Source organism: Schistocerca nitens, chromosome 9 (genome assembly GCF_023898315.1).
Source record: "Schistocerca nitens isolate TAMUIC-IGC-003100 chromosome 9, iqSchNite1.1, whole genome shotgun sequence".
Classification (NCBI taxonomy): Eukaryota; Metazoa; Arthropoda; class Insecta; order Orthoptera; family Acrididae; genus Schistocerca; species Schistocerca nitens.
The window spans coordinates 217,630,620-217,649,515 of NC_064622.1; the positions used below are offsets into that span (position 1 = coordinate 217,630,620).

The 18,896-nt window shown below is 39.3% G+C and overlaps 1 protein-coding gene across 1 annotated transcript in view; it reads left to right on the forward strand.

The window, feature by feature from the left end:
• The window catches only part of LOC126203851 (small G protein signaling modulator 1-like), a 353,457-nt gene that overhangs the window by 255,182 nt on the left and 79,379 nt on the right, over positions 1-18,896 (forward strand). Inside the window, exons 21-23 of the mRNA XM_049938226.1 lie at positions 3,228-3,343; positions 7,878-8,002; positions 14,207-14,386. Of these exons, the coding sequence (XP_049794183.1) occupies positions 3,228-3,343; positions 7,878-8,002; positions 14,207-14,386 (421 nt within the window). The remainder of the gene's footprint in view (positions 1-3,227; positions 3,344-7,877; positions 8,003-14,206; positions 14,387-18,896) is intronic.

Consider the following 18,896-nt stretch of genomic DNA (forward strand, 5'->3'; position numbering starts at 1 on the left):
TGGATTACTCAAGGAATAGGGGTATCTTGTAAAACAAAAAGAAAACTGTATCTGTCAATCCGAAAGATTTCCAATGTTGATGCTATAGCACATTATAAGAAATACTGCAAAATATTAAAGACTGTAATACGGATGTCAAAGCAAATATATTACAAGGAAAAGATAGTCATATCAGATAACAAAATAAAGACAATATGGGATATAGTGAAGGAGGAGACTGGTAGAACCAGACATGAAGAGGAACAAAGCATTAAGAGTAAATGATACATTGGTGACAGATGTGTGTAGTGTTGCAGAACTTTTTAACAAACATTTTATAACTGTTACTGAAAAGATGGGGTTGTCAGGTTCGGTAGATGCTGCTATGGATTACCTTAGACCAGACATTTCAAGTACCTTCCATAATATGAATCTGACCCTCACTACCCCAACAGAAATAATGTGCATCATAAAATCTTTAAAATCAAAAACATCTAGTGGGTATGATGAAATATCAACAAAGTTAATTAAAGAATGTGATTCTGAGCTAAGTAACATATTAAGCTATCTGTGTAACCAGTCGTTTATTAGTGGAATATTTCCTGAATGGCTGAAATATGCTGAAGTTAAGCCACTGTTTGAGAAGGGAGATAAAGAAATAGCATCAAATTTCCGTCCAATTTCACTGTTGCCAGCATTCTCAAAAATTTTCGAAAAAGTAATGTACAGTCGTCTTTATAACCATCTTGTCTCAAATAACATACTGTCAAAGTCACAGTTTGGATTTCTAAAAGGTTCTGATATTGAGAAGGCTATCTACACTTACAGTGAAAATGTGCTTAATTCATTAGACAAAAAATTGCAGGCAACTGGTATATTTTGTGATCTGTCAAAGGCATTTGACTGTGTAAATCACAATATCCTTTTAAGTAAACTAGAATATTATAGTATAACAGGAAATGCTGCAAAATGGTTCAAATCCTATATCTCTGGCAGGAAACAAAGGGTGTTATTAGGAAAGAGGCATGTATCAAGCTATCAGGCACCATCCAGCTGGGAACTAATTACATGTGGGGTCCCACAAGGTTCCATTTTGGGACCCTTACTTTTTCTTGTGTATATCAATGACCTTTCATCAGTAACATTACCAGATGCCAAGTTTGTTTTGTTTGCCGATGATACAAACATTGCAATAAATAGCAAATCAAGTGTAGTCTTAGAAAGATCAGCCAATAAAATATTTGTGGACATTAATCACTGGTTCCTAGCCAATTCTTTGTCACTAAACTTAGAAAAAACACACTACATGCAGTACAGAACTTGTAAGGGGTGTCCCAAGAGTATATGTCTAACATACGATGACAAGAAGATAGAAGAAGTGGAGAGTGTTAAATTCTTGGGATTACAGCTTGATAATAAATTCAACTGGGAGGAGCACACCACAGAACTGCTGAAGCGTCTTAACAAATCTCTGTTTGCAATGCGAATTTTGTCAGACATAGGGGATATAAAAATGAAAAAGCTGGCATACTATGCTTACTTTCATTCCATAATGTCATATGGGATTATTTTTTGGGGTAATTCGTCAAGCCAAGCTAAAGATTTCCGGGCACAAAAACGTGCAGTGAGAGTTATATGTGGTGTGAACTCAAGAACATCCTGCAGAAGCCTGTTTAGGGAACTAGGGATACTAACTACTGCTTCCCAATATACACTCCTGGAAATTGAAATAAGAACACCGTGAATTCATTGTCCCAGGAAGGGGAAACTTTATTGACACATTCCTGGGGTCAGATACATCACATGATCACACTGACAGAACCACAGGCACATAGACACAGGCAACAGAGCATGCACAATGTCGGCACTAGTACAGTGTATATCCACCTTTCGCAGCAATGCAGGCTGCTATTCTCCCATGGAGACGATCGTAGAGATGCTGGATGTAGTCCTGTGAAATGGCTTGCCATGCCATTTCCACCTGGCGCCTCAGTTGGACCAGCGTTCGTGCTGGACGTGCAGACCGCGTGAGACGACGCTTCATCCAGTCCCAAACATGCTCAATGGGGGACAGATCCGGAGATCTTGCTGGCCAGGGTAGTTGACTTACACCTTCTAGAGCACGTTGGGTGGCACGGGATACATGCGGACGTGCATTGTCCTGTTGGAACAGCAAGTTCCCTTGCCGGTCTAGGAATGGTAGAACGATGGGTTCGATGACGGTTTGGATGTACCGTGCACTATTCAGTGTCCCCTCGACGATCACCAGTGGTGTATCCTGGAGGACCTCCTCACTACGGATCAATTGGAATGAAAGTAAATCTAATCTAATCTAATCTAACATAAAACACATGTGGTAATGATGCAGGTTAAATGGGTCTCTCCATAATATATGTGTGTGTATGTGTGTGTGTGTGTGTGTGTGTGTGTGTGTGTGTGTAAAAGGTGGGTTCAGTGAACATGTGTAGTGTGAAAAAGGGAAATGAATGATACATGGTTTCGTATCCCCTTTTTTCTGTGCTCTATTTAAGTTGTTAAAATACTGTGTTATTCTACTAATGCTATAAAATTTTAGATATTTCTTTGAGATACTGCGGCTATTCGGTTGTACATTGCAGTTTACTTTGGGTATTGTTTTGTGTTTACCATGTTAGAATTCCACCTCATAGGCAATTACACTTTTTATGCCTGTATTACTTGTGCACACATTTTGTTGTATATTTCAATTCACATAATTTAATTTTTATCACAGTCCAGTTCATTTATATTTCTTGACCACAAGTCATGGCAGTTCTTTATATAGAGTTTTGTGCAGACATGAGGGGAAAAATTGAGGAAAAGTAAGTAAAGAACACTTCTGGTAACTTTTCCATTGGATACTGGGTTCTAAAATCCATTGTCACAGTGCAACAGTGACTAACTAAGATTCTGTTTGTCTTTGTTAATTTGAAATGGTTATTCAGAATCAAATCATGGCCTTGTAAAAATGTTTATTTCCATCTGCAGAAGACTCACATGCTTCCAGTTTTTATCTGTATGGTGTTCTTTATAGTGTATTTGATGGACTTATTATTAATGGGGAGATTATGCTTACTGAATCATGATTTTTGTATTTGAAGTGAAGTTAGAAGTAACCAAGTAACATACAGGTATCTTACAGAGGAAATAGGCAAACTTCATTAATGTGGTTTATAAAACAAAGTTGAATGTTTCCATTTACATAGTTTTGTTTCTTATTTTGGTCACAGGGGAGAGAACGCTTGAGACACATCCTGAAGAACACGATACTCTTGCTGTAGAAGAGGAGGAGTCGGCCCGCTCTTCCTGTGTATCCCCAGCGAGTTCACAAGGTGGAGTCTACTCGGTTGGTATTTCCAAATGTATTTTCTTCTCACCAACATTTCACTTGTATCTCCAAGTACACCAGGTGCTTCTGTTTCATCTTGACATTTGACAAAAATACAAAGGTCTCACCTGAGACCAAGTCCATTTTGAATCAGTCTTTTATAACAATCTTCCCAATGAATGTTCCACCGTCATCTGTAGTTTTCATTGTAATATTGAAAGTTACACTGTTTGTTAGAAGTTTGTTATATTTGTATCCATGTTCATAGTTCCTTTCTATATTTTGAGGTATCATTACTTGTTGTCCATTGTTGGTGTACCATTTCAGCAAACCTATTTTTATTTCTGAAATGCTATACTGCTGTGCCTCCTTCATTGTATTTTATTCTCATAATTTGTTTCCTGCTATATTTCTATTATTTTGCTATTTTATTACCTTCTTTTATATCAAGGGGATTCAGAGTATGCAACCCTTTTATATGTTAATGTCGTTTTAGTGGAGATGCAGAATTTTAGGATTTTTCTGTGTTCATGTAAGGTGAACATTATTTCAAATATGTAAATGGGTTTCTAATTTTGTTCCTTCATTTTGAATTATTAAATTCTCTACATAGTTTACCCAAATGAAATATTATTCCTTAAAGGGCATCATATTTGCTGTTGATTGTAGAAATGATTTATTTCACAACTGCAACTTTGGCCTTATATCATTGTTTGCTGTAATTTTTTTCAATCCTTTACTTTTTTGTGCAGGTGGTTGAGCCAGGATAGGTGCTTATAACAGTATGTATTATTGTAACCCAATTAATTCTCCTTGCCATCAACTAGGCTACTAATATTAACAAGTAGAGTGATGACAGTAGCAAATAATAATATGTACACTGGCTGAGAGAAATATAATTATAATTACTTGAAGTTGAAAGATAATTATCCAGTGCCATTAAAATTCATAGAGGTTGTTGTCAATATATTACAGCTGTCACATATGTTTCTTTGAGCTCAGTAGTAAATGTAAAATAGAGCACTATATTTGGCAGAGGACATTTTAAATATACTTGTTTGGTTTTTCAGATGTAATGTAGTGTCAACTTTGTGATTTAGAATACAATATTAGGTTCAGTCTCAGGAAAATTAACCAATACCCTGGTTCTTGACATCTTAGATTTTGACAAGTTTTGTACATAGCTAGTAACAGTTCTCTGCATGACAAATCCGACATTAAATTTTTTGGGCCTTTCATTTTTTAGTTATCCATTTGTAAAGTTTCCAAAATTGCTAGACGTGTCACATTTTGAAACCTTAAAAAATCATATCTCGAAAATTATTTGACTTACCGAGCTAAATTTATCATTTTATTCAGTTTCTTAAAAGCTTTAAAATATGTGCTACTTAACTATATTCATAAAATTGATGAATTTTCCTAAAACATTTTTTTAATTCTTAAAATTTCAAAATCAAACTTCTTGTACTTTGGAAAAAATGTAATTTTAGTCACACACTATTTGTTAATGTGTGCCAAATATCGTGTGATATTACAGTGGAAACATATTAAAATATATTGTATTTTACTGGTATGTGCAGCATCCATCACATAGTCATTAGGACTTTTGATTTATTAATAAGTTGTAATGGAAACCGTTAACCAGCAAAACCCAAATAAGGTTATCTATTTTTTATTTGTTGTCAATAAGTGTATTATGTTATTAGAATAATACATTTCAGTTTTAATACAGATTTGGCTTTCCCATGTTACCTGAAAATACTCTAACATATACTGTAACATATGCTCACTAAAGACGATGGATAACTTATTTAATGGATCCTTTATTTTGAAGGTGTTACTATTTAATATTGTGTTATTTAGTGCCCTGCAATGAGAAACTTTCTAGTCACCTTCAACATGTGGTGACACACTTACTGTCTCAGATAAGATTTATATTGTAGTCTTCTTTCAAATGATCGAGCACGAGGAGGCACCTAGACTCATATTTGGGAGGATGACAGTTCAAATCTCCATCTGGCCTTTCCAATTTTGGTTTTCCGTGATTTCCCTAAATTGTTTCAGGTAAATGCAGGGTGGTTCCTTTGAAAACGGCACAGTCTAATTTCCTGTCCCACCCTTTTGTAATCTGAGTTTGTACTCCGTCTCTAATGCCTGCGCTGTCTACAGGGCATTAAACTCTAATATTCCTTCCATCCTTCTTTCAAATAACATAATCTAGTTCTCTCAAGCAATAATACAGTTATTAGTATAACAACATGTTCTTTGCCAGTTTAATCTCTGAGGTTTATCACATTTATTTATGTGATATGTTCTTCTAGTGGACATTGTGGACTGTAATTTACAAAACATGAAGTTTTTAGGAACAGTAAATTTATTTGGTCTTCTTTGGCTTGAAAACGGAGAAGCTGGTTCACAATAATGCATGGCCAAAAACTCAATTGTATACCAGTCTTTTTGTTGTACCTCTCTGTGACTCAGTGTCTCCTCTATATAGTGAGTAGCAGTCTATCCTTTGCACAATATTGTTATAATGCCCTGGTAGCACTGTGAACACCTTACTGGTAGCAAATTGTTTTCCCTACTATTGTCACAGAATTGCAATAAATAAGCTGGTTCTAATGGCTTCATGAATGCTATCCTTAAATTGTGCCTTGTGCCTTGACCCATCTCCTCCGAACACAAAGGTAGAAGAATCAAGAGATCTTGATAACTGATTTCATTGTATGCTGACACTGCGAGCTGCAGCTATGACGTGAAGCTGTGTGCGGTTGCTGAGTGTGATCAACCCTTCTGGGTTGGTGGCCTCTGTGGTAACAGGGTTGGATAGCGGTGGTGGGTCATTGTCAGGATGTTGGCCATAGGTATCTCATAAAAACAGTATAATTTGTCAAATACTTTATTCAGACTCAAGCTACAACAATGCAGCGACCTTGTCCCCCCTTGGCACATGTTGAGGGCAGCACACAGAGAGTAGCTGAACCCAGCTGGTGGCCAGAAGCAGCTGTGAAATGAACAGCTGGAGGAATGCTGACACCCAGAGTACTTGCAGCAGCATGCGCACCAGCTATGCACAGCTTGCTGCTTGCAGCAAGGAATGCCAGCAACGCCTCATAAGTAGGAACTTGCCCTTGTGAGCGAAGGCATGCGGTACCATATCACCTGCACCAGCATAGGAGGATGGGCAGCTGCACTGCCCCCGTCTCAAACAGCTGTCCTCCAGGGCTGAAGTCTGCTGTGGCTGGAGAGAGCTGGAAGTTGGCTCACAAGTGGGAAATCCATGGAGATGGACTCAGATCCTTCATTTGGACTAACGATAGTGAAGGTCCACCCTCGTAGTGGCTGCTTGCAGAACAATATTACCACCTGGCGTAGTGCTCTTCTTGTGGTTGGTGCTGCCAAACTAGGACACTTTTGGCTAGAAATGATGGGTATTTATTCTGAATAAGTGGTCATTTGTTGTGCTGATGTTCCGCTTCTGTGGACATATATAACAAGTCTGTCACTCAAAGGTGCGGAACTGGCCAGCCAGTTCCAGTGTAGTCCTGTCCTTTCGCTGTGGTATCGGTGTTCCAGGGCTCAACCTGGATTGGCTCATAATGCGTAAGCAGGCCAATTGCTGCAAGGTTTTTGGCTCCTGCCGGCTTCTAAGGCTTCTCACAACTGCAATGGCAGGGCTGTTATTTTCATAGTAGTGTCCAAGAAATGTTAAAAATTGAATAATTAGCAATTTGACAAGTTCTTCTACTAGAAGTGGGCATTTCTGGAATCATAAAAATCATGGCTACTACAGAACCATAGACTGAATTTTGGAAATAATCACAAATTAAGATTCAAATATTTCAGAACAAGAGAACTTTGGTCATGAATAATTTTCAAAATGAAAAGTTTTTCGGGAAAAAAAGTGCTTGTGGAGAAGAGGAAAATGAGGTCTACAAAATGATCTATATCAATTTAGCCAGAAATATCAATTAACTCACTGCAAACTTTATCTCTACAAGTTCTTGATGAATCTTAAATTGTGAAGATTTATTTATGAAAATTATTCCCGGTTAAACTAACTGTACTGTTTTTATCAGTGCTTGTGAAATTACTGTGTGACCAATAAAATTTTATTACTTGCTGCTTGAATAAGAAAGTATTCATTTTGTATAACTTTCATATATATTCTGTTCACAAAGCTGGAGGAAAAAAAAAAAGATATTGATGTTAGAAGAGGTCCAAGAACAAAAATAGTGGTTCCACCTCACTCTGTTACACCCTATACTGCATTTGTGTAATTACTCTCTTTGGTCTAAAGTCTTAGTGTTATAGTTGAGTGCCCATTTGGAAGTAAATTCAACTGCTTTGAATTCTGTGATACTTGACAGTGTATAGAGGGATAACTATTCACTATCTTACATAGTTGTAATTGTGCCTTGTGATATTGTTTATCTGCATCATTTACATGGCAGCTTTTTTGCATTTATTATTATCATCATCATCATCATCATCATCATCATTACCATCACCATCATCATCATCACAAATTAAACAAATCACTTTGTTACAGGCAGAACTGCTGGAAACGTTTGGCTTGAATTTACATCGCATTGATAAAGACGTTCAGAGGTGTGACAGAAACTACTGGTATTTTACACCTGATAATCTGGAGAAGTTACGAAATGTTATGTTCACGTAAGTTTATAAAAGTCTTGTGAGTCAATCAAAAAGAAAAGTTTTAAAATGTGCATGATTCCATATAATAACTTTTCTGTGGTAGCCATTTTTGTAGCAGCTACATACAAATTGTAGCAGTTCAAAAGAAAAATGGCTTTTGCATGGTGCACATCAAGTGTGTTTATTTAACTTTTGCAACTAGAAGCATTTCACCATAGTTGCAAGGCATCCTCATTGAGTGTCCTGAAATATTACATGATTTTTTTGTTTGTACGTATAAGTTATTGTTTGCACAATCAGGTTATAGATTCGAAACAGTTCATTGAAGTTTTTATAATAAAATGGAAAAGTACTTACAGATTAGTGCCTGAGTCAGTATTTGTGAGCCAAACAACTTTTTCTCGTGGCAAATTGCTTGAAAGTTTACAGTTTTCTTTTTGGTCACTGTAAAATACAGCACTGTAACTGCCATTTTCTGTATTTGGAGTATCATTCATATCTGTAAGTGTTTCAGGCTTTCTCAGGTTTTGCTTGTAATTGTTTTTTTCTGTGCTATGTGTGTGCTGATGTCAATTCTCTCTCTCTCTCTCTCTCTCTCTCTCTCTCTCTCTCTCTCTCTCTCTCTCTGTGTGTGTGTGTGTGTGTGTGTGTGTGTGTGTGTGTAAACATTCCACATGGGAAAAATATATCTAAAATTAAAGATTCTGTAAGTTACCAAACAAAAGCATTGGTACGTTGACATATGTAAAGGCAAAGAGTTTGACAGTGGCCATTCATGTGGGAAAACAGCTTATCAGCTTTTGCCTTTACATATGTCTGCTTGTGTCTGTTATGTGCGGACGCGAGTGTATACCTGTCCCTTTTTCCCCCCAAGGTAAATCTTTCCGCTCCCGGGATTGGAATGACTCCTTACCCTCTCCCTTAAAACCCACATCCTTTCGTCTTTCCCTCTCTTTCCCTCTTTCCTGATGAAGCAACCGTGGGTTGCGAAAGCTTGAAATTTGTGTGTTTGTTTGTGTTTGTTATTGTTTCTATCAATGTACCAACGCTTTCATTTGGTAAGTTACAGAATCTTTATTTTTAGATATATTTTTCCCACGTGGAATGTTTCCCTCTATGTATACACACACACACACACACACACACACACACACACACGCGCAGAACTTACACCAGCACACATATAGTCACAGAAAAAATAACTGAAAGCAAAACCTGAGAAAGTTGGAAACCCTTACAGAAATGGATGACGCTCTAAACACAGAAAATGGCAGTTACAGTTTCTGTTGATGTCCTCTATCAGTGCAAACTGATTTGTCATGCATGTATAACAAGAAAATTAGAGAACATATGTGTTATCGAGTCAAAAAATTGCAGTGTGTATCTGGAAAGTGCAAGTTGCTTCGCCCAAGAGGAAAGTACTTAGATTATGAGAATTCTGACTAAGTGAGAGCTGTTGGACTTCGACTCCTGAAATAGCATTATGGGACATAAAAAGCATCATCATGCAATGTAATAAAGACCTGTATCCTTCTTTGAAGTGGACGAGATAGATGCTATGTTGAAAGCAATTCTCTACGTATTTACAACTGCTGAGTTGGAAAATGACTAGGAAACTGTCACATTGTTTTCACATCTAAAAACAGGCTTAATCTAAATGATTAATGGAAAATCTCATATAAAGATCTTCCAAAAACCTCATTCCTTATCACACTTACCAACTTCATCCTAACCCATAATTACTTCACTTTTGAAGGCCAGACCTACAAACAAATCAGGGGAACGGCCATGGGAACCAGGATGGCTCCGTCCTATGCTAACCACTTCATGGGCCGCATGGAGGAGGCTTTCCTGAAGACCCAACAGCTGCTTCCCCTGGCTTGGTATAGGTTTATAGATGACATCTTTGTGGTCTGGACTCATGGTGAAGAAACACTCCTTAATTTCCTCCATAACCTCAACTCCTTTTCAAATCTGAATTTCACCTGGTCCTTCTCCAAAACCCAAGCCACCTTCCTGGATGTTGACCTTCATCTTGTTGAAGCTCATATCCACACCTCTGTCCATATCAAACCCACAAACAAACAACAGTACCTTCACTTTGATAGCTGCCATCCATTCCACATCAAACGTTCCTTCCCTACAGCCTAGGTATTCGTGGCAAACGTATCTGCTCCAGTGATGAATCCCTCAACAATTACACCAATAACCTGACCAGTGCTTTCCTCTCCCGCAACTATCCTGCAGACCTTGTCCACAAACAGATCTCCCGAGCAATACATTCCTCCCCGTCCAACAACAATGTTCCTACCCCCAGACCACACAGAAGCATCCCCCTTGTCACCCAATATTATCCTGGCCTCGAATACATCAACAAATTACTCCACCAGGGATATGACTTTCTCAAGTCAACCCCTGAAATGAGATCATCCCTTGACAAAATTCTCCCCACACCACCCAGAGTTTCCTTTCGTCGCCCCCCTAACCTCCGTAACATCCTTGTTAAACCCTACAATATTCCCAGACTACCTTCTGTACCCAGCGGTTCCTACCCCTGTAACCAACCCCACTGCAAAACCTGCCCCATGCATCCCCCCACAACCACCTACTCCAGCCCCGCTACTGGTAAAACATACACAATTCAAGGCAGGGCCACATGTGAAACTACACATGTCATTTATCAGCTGACATGCCTGCACTGCACAGCCTTTTACATCGGTATGACAACAACTAAACTGGCTGAGCGCATGAACGGACACAGACGAACTGTCCACCTAGGAGATGTCCAATACCCAGTAGCGGAGCATGCCCTCCAGCATAATTCTAGGGACCTAGGAACCTGCTACACCATATGTGCCATTTGGCTTCTCCCACCCAACACCAGTCCCTCTGAACTGCGGAGATGGGAACTTGCACTCCAACACATCCTTTCATCCCGCCATCCCCCTGGACTGAACCTACGTTAAACAACATCACTCCCATTTACTCTTCAGTCTTCTCCCCTTTCCCTTTCCTCTTTAGCCATTCACGCATCTTTTCATCCTACATAGTTGTGTTTATCTTTATACTGTATACCTCTTTCCTTCTGTATGCATCCTCTTTGGTTTGAAGCTGGCACAGTACTTACAGTAGAATATCTTTGGCTTCCCTCTGACAACCATGCCTCCATCCTTGCTACCCTCCCTGTTTTCCTTTCCCTGTTGCTTCATGACCTGGATTATGAATAACAGAATCCACTTTCCCTTCTTCCCTTTCTTTCCCCTCTCTCCTCCCTGATGAAGGAACATTTGTTCCGAAAGCTAGGAACATAAATTTTTGGTTCTGTTTTTTGTGTATCTATCGGCTGTACTGAGCTGAGGTAAGTACTGGCCAGCCCCTCTATCTCTTTGTTAGTAACAGGCTTAATCTGTCACATTGGATTCACATCTAAACACTGGCTTTGAAGACAGCAATACTAGCATAAATTACTCATGTTACAGAAATATACAGCACATTAACTTCATTTTGTTTACTCTTGTCCTATCTATTCTATTGTGACTGTGTGCAGTATCTCTCATGACTCACCAGTAGAAATTGGAGAAAAGAAGTAAAGGAAGCCAAAGAACTATGTACATGCATTGGCTTGATGGAAGGCATGTGCAGTACTGGAGTGGGAGCAGGGAAGGGAATAGGCAGGTGAAGGACAGAGGTTAGTGAAGGCTGAGGCCTGGGGGTTATTGGAACAAACAATTGTTTTAAGGGAAAGTTCCCACATGCAATATCCAGAAAAGCTGGTATTGGTGGAAGAATTCAGATTTCACAGACTGTGAAGCAGTCATTAAAGAGAAGCATGTCACATTGAGCTGCATGTTCAGCAACTGGGTGGCCCAGCTGTCTCTTGACTGTAGTTTGACAGTGGCCATTCATGGGGAAAAACAGCTTATCAGCTTTCATGCTCATACTGAATGATAGTGCTTGCAGCTAAATTGGTAGATGACGTGACTGCTTTCACCAGACGCCCTGCCATTAATGGGGTAGGAGGGGCCTGTGACAGGGGTGGTGCAGATGATAGTGGGAAGATGTTTGAGACAGGTTTTGCATCTATGTCTGTTGTAAGGTTTCGAGACATGAGACAAGGAATTAGGAGCAGGAGTGGAGTAAGTATGGACAAGGATATTCTGTATGTTGGGAGGGTGGTGGAGTACCACTGTGGGAGAGGTGGGGAGGGTAGTGAGGAGGGTATCAATTCACAGTGAGAGGTAGTCTAAACCCTGGTGGAGTATGTGATTCATTTGCTCCAGTTGTGGGTGTTTCTGGACAAGAAGGGAGGGTTAACTTCAGTCTGTCAGTGAGACTCATGTCATATTTAGAGAGAGGGACTGCTCGTTGCTACAGATGTGATAGTCACAGGTGGCTAGGCTGTGTGGAAGAGGGTTCTAAGAATGGAACGGGTAGCAGCTGTCGCAGTAGAGGAACAGGTCTCCTATGACTTGTTTCGACAGTCACTTACTGTCCACCATGTACTCACTGTCTGGCCACAAAGAAGCACTCCTCGTATCTCATTACCACCCAGGACTGGAGCAGCTGAATAACATTCCCTGCCAAGATGTTAACTAACTCTCATCATGCCTTGAAATGAGAAATCTCTGCCCCCCACCCCTCCCAAAGTGGTATTCCAGTGCCCTCCCAACCTACACAATATGCTTGTATATTCCTGCTCACAACGCCTTGCCTCACAGCTTATATACTTGCAATAGAGCTATATGCAAGAGCTGTCCCATACATCTTCCCACTTCTACCAACTCCAGTTCTATCACAGGCATTAAGGCAGGGCAACTTGTGAAACTAGCCATGTGATCTACCAACTTAGCTGCTAGCACTGTCATTCTGGATGAGAAGCTGTCACTCCTCATAAATGGCCACCAAAAAACTATAGCCAGTAGATAGCTGGACCACCCAGTTTCTGAACATGCCATCACCCAGTGTGATGTGCTTCACTTTGACTGCTTCACAGCCTGTAAAGTCTGGATTCTTCCCACCAAGGCCAACCTTTCAGAATTGTTCATGTGAGAACTCTACTTACAACATATCCTTCATTCTCATAATCCTCCCCTCTCCACAAGCCTCTTGATAGTCCCTGTCCTCCACCTGCCTATCCACTTCTCTGCTCCCACTCCAGTATTCCACATGCCCTCTATCCTCCCACTAGTTATCCCATCTAGATTGCTGCTTATGTCAAACATAGTCACAGTTGGACTTAAATGCCTGCAGGCAGTGGCCATTGCCAGAGAGAGAGAGAGAGAGAGAGAGATCTGTGCTCTTGGAATGTGTTTGTGTCTATGCATGTGCCCATTTTCTATTTCTGAAGAAGGATTTTGTCCAAAACCTGAAATATTTCTAGCATTCCTTTTCATTTTCTCTGTCTGTGACTGAACGCCTTCTCTATGTGGTTATTACTTACCAAGATGATGAGAAATGATCACATTATAACACTTAAACAAGTATGTTACATTTGTGTACTGAATTAAAAGCAGGTAGTACAAAATATGAATCACCAAATCCTTGCATTGAGTTACTTATGAAATAATTTTACTTTTTTTTAATAAAAGCTATATGTGGATGTTGACCATTATTACTTGCACTTATTTTCACAATTATAGGCACAAGTGTAAGAAACATTACTGCCAGATGTCATTACTGTCTTGTTTCTTTAATTTTTTCAAAAGATGACATCTTTAAAAAAAAATAAATAATAAAAACTATGATTTACACTCATACAGAACTCGGCCGAAGCTTAACCCACTAGTAAACACAGTAAGTACAAACTTATGCATAAGATGAGAGTATATTACACTGGGATTATGTTATATAACCACATGCCTTCTTACTTAAAATACATAACATCATCAGATACATTTAAAGTTGAAATGTTTCTTGCTTGATTACTGATTCTACTCTGTCTCTGAATTCTGGAAGATTATAATAAGGAAACCTAATTTACCAAATCTTGTTAATTATATAATTATGTATTATGTCACTTTATGGCATTATTTATAGTGACTGAGTTGATCATGTAGTCATGCTTAATATCTAATGTAAATATTAATTAACTATCTTACCCCTGATTTGTCCTATATAATACGTGCAAACAATGTATGAAAACAATTTACTGGACCAAATAGAATAAATAAATAAAAATTAGCATTATATATTTTACTTCTCTAAAATGCTTTTTATTTGTAGGTATGTTTGGGAACATCTGGAAGTTGGCTACATGCAGGGAATGTGTGATTTGGTTGCTCCTCTACTTGTCATCTTTGATGATGAAGCCACAACATATGCTTGTTTCTGTCGTCTCATGGAACGAATGGCAGCCAACTTTCCACATGGGGGAGCTATGGATACACACTTTGCCAATATGCGGTATGTTGAATGTTTGTATCCTGTACATGTTTTTTTTTTTTTTTTTTTTTAAATGCTGTTTTGACACCAAATTCATGAGTAGTACTCAATAGGCACTTCCTGGTCCTTTTGACTAATTGGTACACAAATATTGGAAAAACTGAAGGTAACAACTAAAAGTATAGTTGATGTGAGAATGGCCAGTAGGCACATAAACAACACGGAATATGTTGCTTTCAGATGACATCCTCCTTTGGAGTAACAGTTGCCTCATATTTGTCTCATATACATTGTCAAGAAATGTTGAACAACTTCGCTGTACCTATGGATGAGTATCTCAACTGGGCAGAAAATACTGTTTCCAATTGCAAGAAAACTGCCACTTGCCTGTATGTGCTGCAGGATTCAAATGTAAATTTGGGCAATCACTTGTTGTGCCAAACACTGCATTAGTAGCAAAAACTCTAATCAGTTAGAAATACGCATTAATGCTTGCGTGAGCTACGTCTACAATATCCCTCTATTTGCTGCACATATCAAGAATAATATGAAAAGAATAGATTACTACTCTCCAAATGGAAGATATATTGAGTCATAGGCAGACACAATGAAAATTTAAACTTTTGGCCAAAACGTCTTCGACTGAAATAGCAAACTCACACACACTTTCACACAAGCACAACTCATACACACCTGACCAGCGTCTCTGTCCACTTTGGCTGGAAACACTGGTCGTGTGTGTGTGTGTGTGTGTGTGTGTGTGTGTGTGTGTTTGTGTGTTTGTGTGTGTGTGTGTGCGCGCGCGCGTGTGTGCGGGTGTGCACATCTGCTAATTGCATTTCTGTGAATGTGTGCATGTTCTCTGCTTCGGAAGATGCTCTTTTGGCCAAAAGTTTAAATTTATAGTAGTCTTTTGCTATCTTGTCTGCGACTCAGCATCTCCTCTATATGGTGAGTACCAATATAATATTGTTATTTCATTCTCTAATTTCCATTAGTTGATCATATCAGTGCTTCTATGCCCAGTGTGTTGTGGCCACATAAGTTATGCAACTGGCATATGCTATGTTCACTTCACTGGCTCCTCAGTGTGTGTGCACCTCATTATGTTGCATAAGAAATTGAGTACTTGGTGTCTCATCATAATCGCAACACATGGTCTCACTCACCTCCTATACGTGTGTGTTTGTTAAACAAAAACATGTGCAAACTCTTCTGTTGATGCTGTCCACATCAAGAACAAGCTACCTTGCACTCCACACGATTCAATGCTCTCTTGTATTTAAGAAAGAGGCAAAGTACCTCCTTTTTCAAGCTCATAATTTTCCCTAAAAATTAATATGATGTTGTTGTTGTGGTCTTCAGTCCTGGGACTGGTTTGATGCAGCTCTCCATGCTACTCTATCCTGTGCAAGCTCCTTCATCTCCCAGTACCTACTGCAACTTACATCCTTCTGAATCTGCTTAGTGTATTGATCTCTTGGTCTCCCTCTACGATTTTTACCCTCCACGCTGCCCTCCAATGCTAAATTTGTGATCCCTTGATGCCTCAAAACATGTCCTACCAACCGAACCCTTCTTCTAGTCAAGTTGTGCCACAAACTTCTCTTCTTCCCAATCCTATTCAATACCTCCTCATTAGTTACGTGATCTACCCACCTTATCTTCAGCATTCTTCTGTAGCACCACATTTCGAAAGCTTCTATTCTCTTCTTGTCCAAACTAGTTATCGTCCATGTTTCACTTCCATACATGGCTACACTCCATACAAATACTTTCAGAAACGACTCGATGTTAACAAATGTCTCTTCTTCAGAAACGATTTCCTTGCCATTGCCAGTCTACATTTTATATTCTCTCTACTTCGACCATCATCAGTTATTTTGCTCCCCAAATAGCAAAACTCCTTTATTACTTTAAGTGTCTCATTTCCTAATCTAATTCCCTCAGCATCACCCGATTTAATTTGACTACATTCCATTATCCTCGTTTTGCTTTTGTTGATGTTCATCTTATATCCTCCTTTCAAGACACTGTCCATTCCGTTCAACTGCTCTTCCAAGTCCTTTGCTGTCTCTGACAGAATTACAATGTCATCGGCGAACCTGAAAGTTTTTACTTCTTCTCCACGAATTTTAATACCTACTCCGAATTTTTCTTTTGTTTTCTTTACTGCTTGCTCAATATACAGATTGAATAACATCGGGGAGAGGCTACAACCTTGTCTCACTCCTTTCCCAACCACTGCTTCCCTTTCATGCCCCTCGACTATTATAACTGCCATCTGGTTTCTGTACAAATTGTAAATAGCCTTTCGCTCCCTGTATTTTACCCATGCCACCTTCAGAATTTGAAAGAGAGTATTCCAGTTAACATTGTCAAAAGCTTTCTCTAAGTCTACAAATGCTAGAAACGTAGGTTTGCCTTTTCTTAATCTTTCTTCTAAGATAAGTCGTAAGGTTAGAATTGCTGCACGTGTTCCAATATTTCTACGGAATCCAAACTGATCTTCCCCGAGGTCCGCTTCTACCAGTTTTTCCATTCGTCTGTAAAGAATTCGCGTTAGTACTTTGCAGCTGTGACTTATTAAACTGATAGTTCAGTAATTTTCACATCTGTCAACACCTGCTTTCTTTGGGATTGGAATTATTATATTCTTCTTGAAGTCTGAGGATGTTTTGCCTGTCTCATACATCTTGCTCACCAGATGGCAGAGTTTTGTCATGACTGGCTCTCCCAAGGCCATCAGTAGTTCTAATGGAATGTTGTCTACTCCCGGGGCCTTGTTTCGACTCAGGTCTTTCAGTGCTCTGTCAAACTCTTCACGCAGTATCTTATCTCCCATTTCGTCTTCATCTACATCCTCTTCCATTTCCATAATATTGTCCTCAAGTACATCACCCTTGTATAAACCCTCTATATACTCCTTCCACCTTTCTGCCTTCTCTTCTTTGCTTCTAACTGGGTTGCCATCTGAGCTCTTGATGTTCATACAAGTGGTTCTCTTCTCTCCAAAGGTCTCTTTAATTTTCCTGTAGGCAATATCTATCTTACCCCTAGTGAGACAAGCCTCTACATCCTTACATTTGTCCTCTAGCCATCCCTGCTTAGCCATTTTGCACTTCCTGTCGATCTCATTTTTGAGACGTTTGTATTCCTTTTTGCCTGCTTCATTTACTGCATTTTTATATTTTCTCCTTTCATCAATTAAATTCAATATTTCTTCTGTTACCCAAGGATTTCTATTAGCCCTCGTCTTTTTACCTACTTGATCGTCTGCTGCCTTCACTACTGCATCCCTCAGAGCTACCCATTCTTCTTCTACTGTAATTCTTTCCCCCATTCCTGTCAATTGTTCCCTTATGCTCTCTTCTACAACCTCTGGTTCTTTCAGTTTATCCAGGTCCCACCTCCTTAAATTCCCACCTTTTTGCAGTTTCTTCAGTTTCAGTCTGCAGTTCATAACCAATAGATTGTGGTCAGAATCCACATCTGCCCCTGGAAATGTCTTACAATTTAAAACCTGGTTCCTAAATCTCTGTCTTACCATTATATAATCTATCTGATACCTTTTAGTATCTCCAGGATTCTTCCAGGTGTACAACCTTCTTTTATGATTCTTGAACCAAGTGTTAGCCATGATTAAGTTATGCTCTGTGCAAAATTCTACAAGGCGGCTTCCTCTTTCATTTCTTCCCCCCAATCCATATTCACCTACTATGTTTCCTTCTCTCCCTTTTCCTACTGACGAATTCCAGTCACCTATGGCTATTAAATTTTCGTCTCACTTCACTACCTGAATAATTTCTTTCATCTCGTCATACATTTCATCTATTTCTTCATCATCTGCAGAGCTAGTTGGCATATAAACTTATACTACTGTAGTAGGCATGGGCTTTGTGTCTATCTTGGCCACAATAATGCGTTCACTATGCTGTTTGTAGTAGCTAACCCGCACTCCTATTTTTTTATTCATTATTAAACGTACTCCTGCATTACCCCTATTTGATTTTGTATTTATAACCCTGTAATCACCTGATCAAAAGTCTTGTTCCTCCTGCCACCGAACTTCACTAATCCCCACTATATCTAACTTTAACCTATCCATTTCCATTTTTAAATTTTCTAACCTACCTGCCCGATTAAGGGATCTGACATTCCACACTCCGATCCGCAGAACGCCTGTTTTCTTTCTCCTGATAACGACGTCCTCTTGAGTAGTCCCCGCCGGAGATCCGAATGGGGGACTATTTTACCTCCTGAATATTTTACCCAAGAGGACGCCATCATCATTTAATCATACAGTAAAGCTGCATGTCCTCAGGAAAAATTACGGCTCTAGTTTCCCCTTGCTTTCAGCCGTTCGCAGTACCAGCACAGCAAGGCCGTTTTGGTTAATGTTACAAGGCCAGATCAGTCAATCATCCAGACTGTTGCCCCTGCAACTACTGAAAAGGCTGCTGCCCCTCTTCAGGAACCATATGTTTGTCTGGCCTCTCAACAGATACCCCTCCGTTGTGGTTGCACTTAC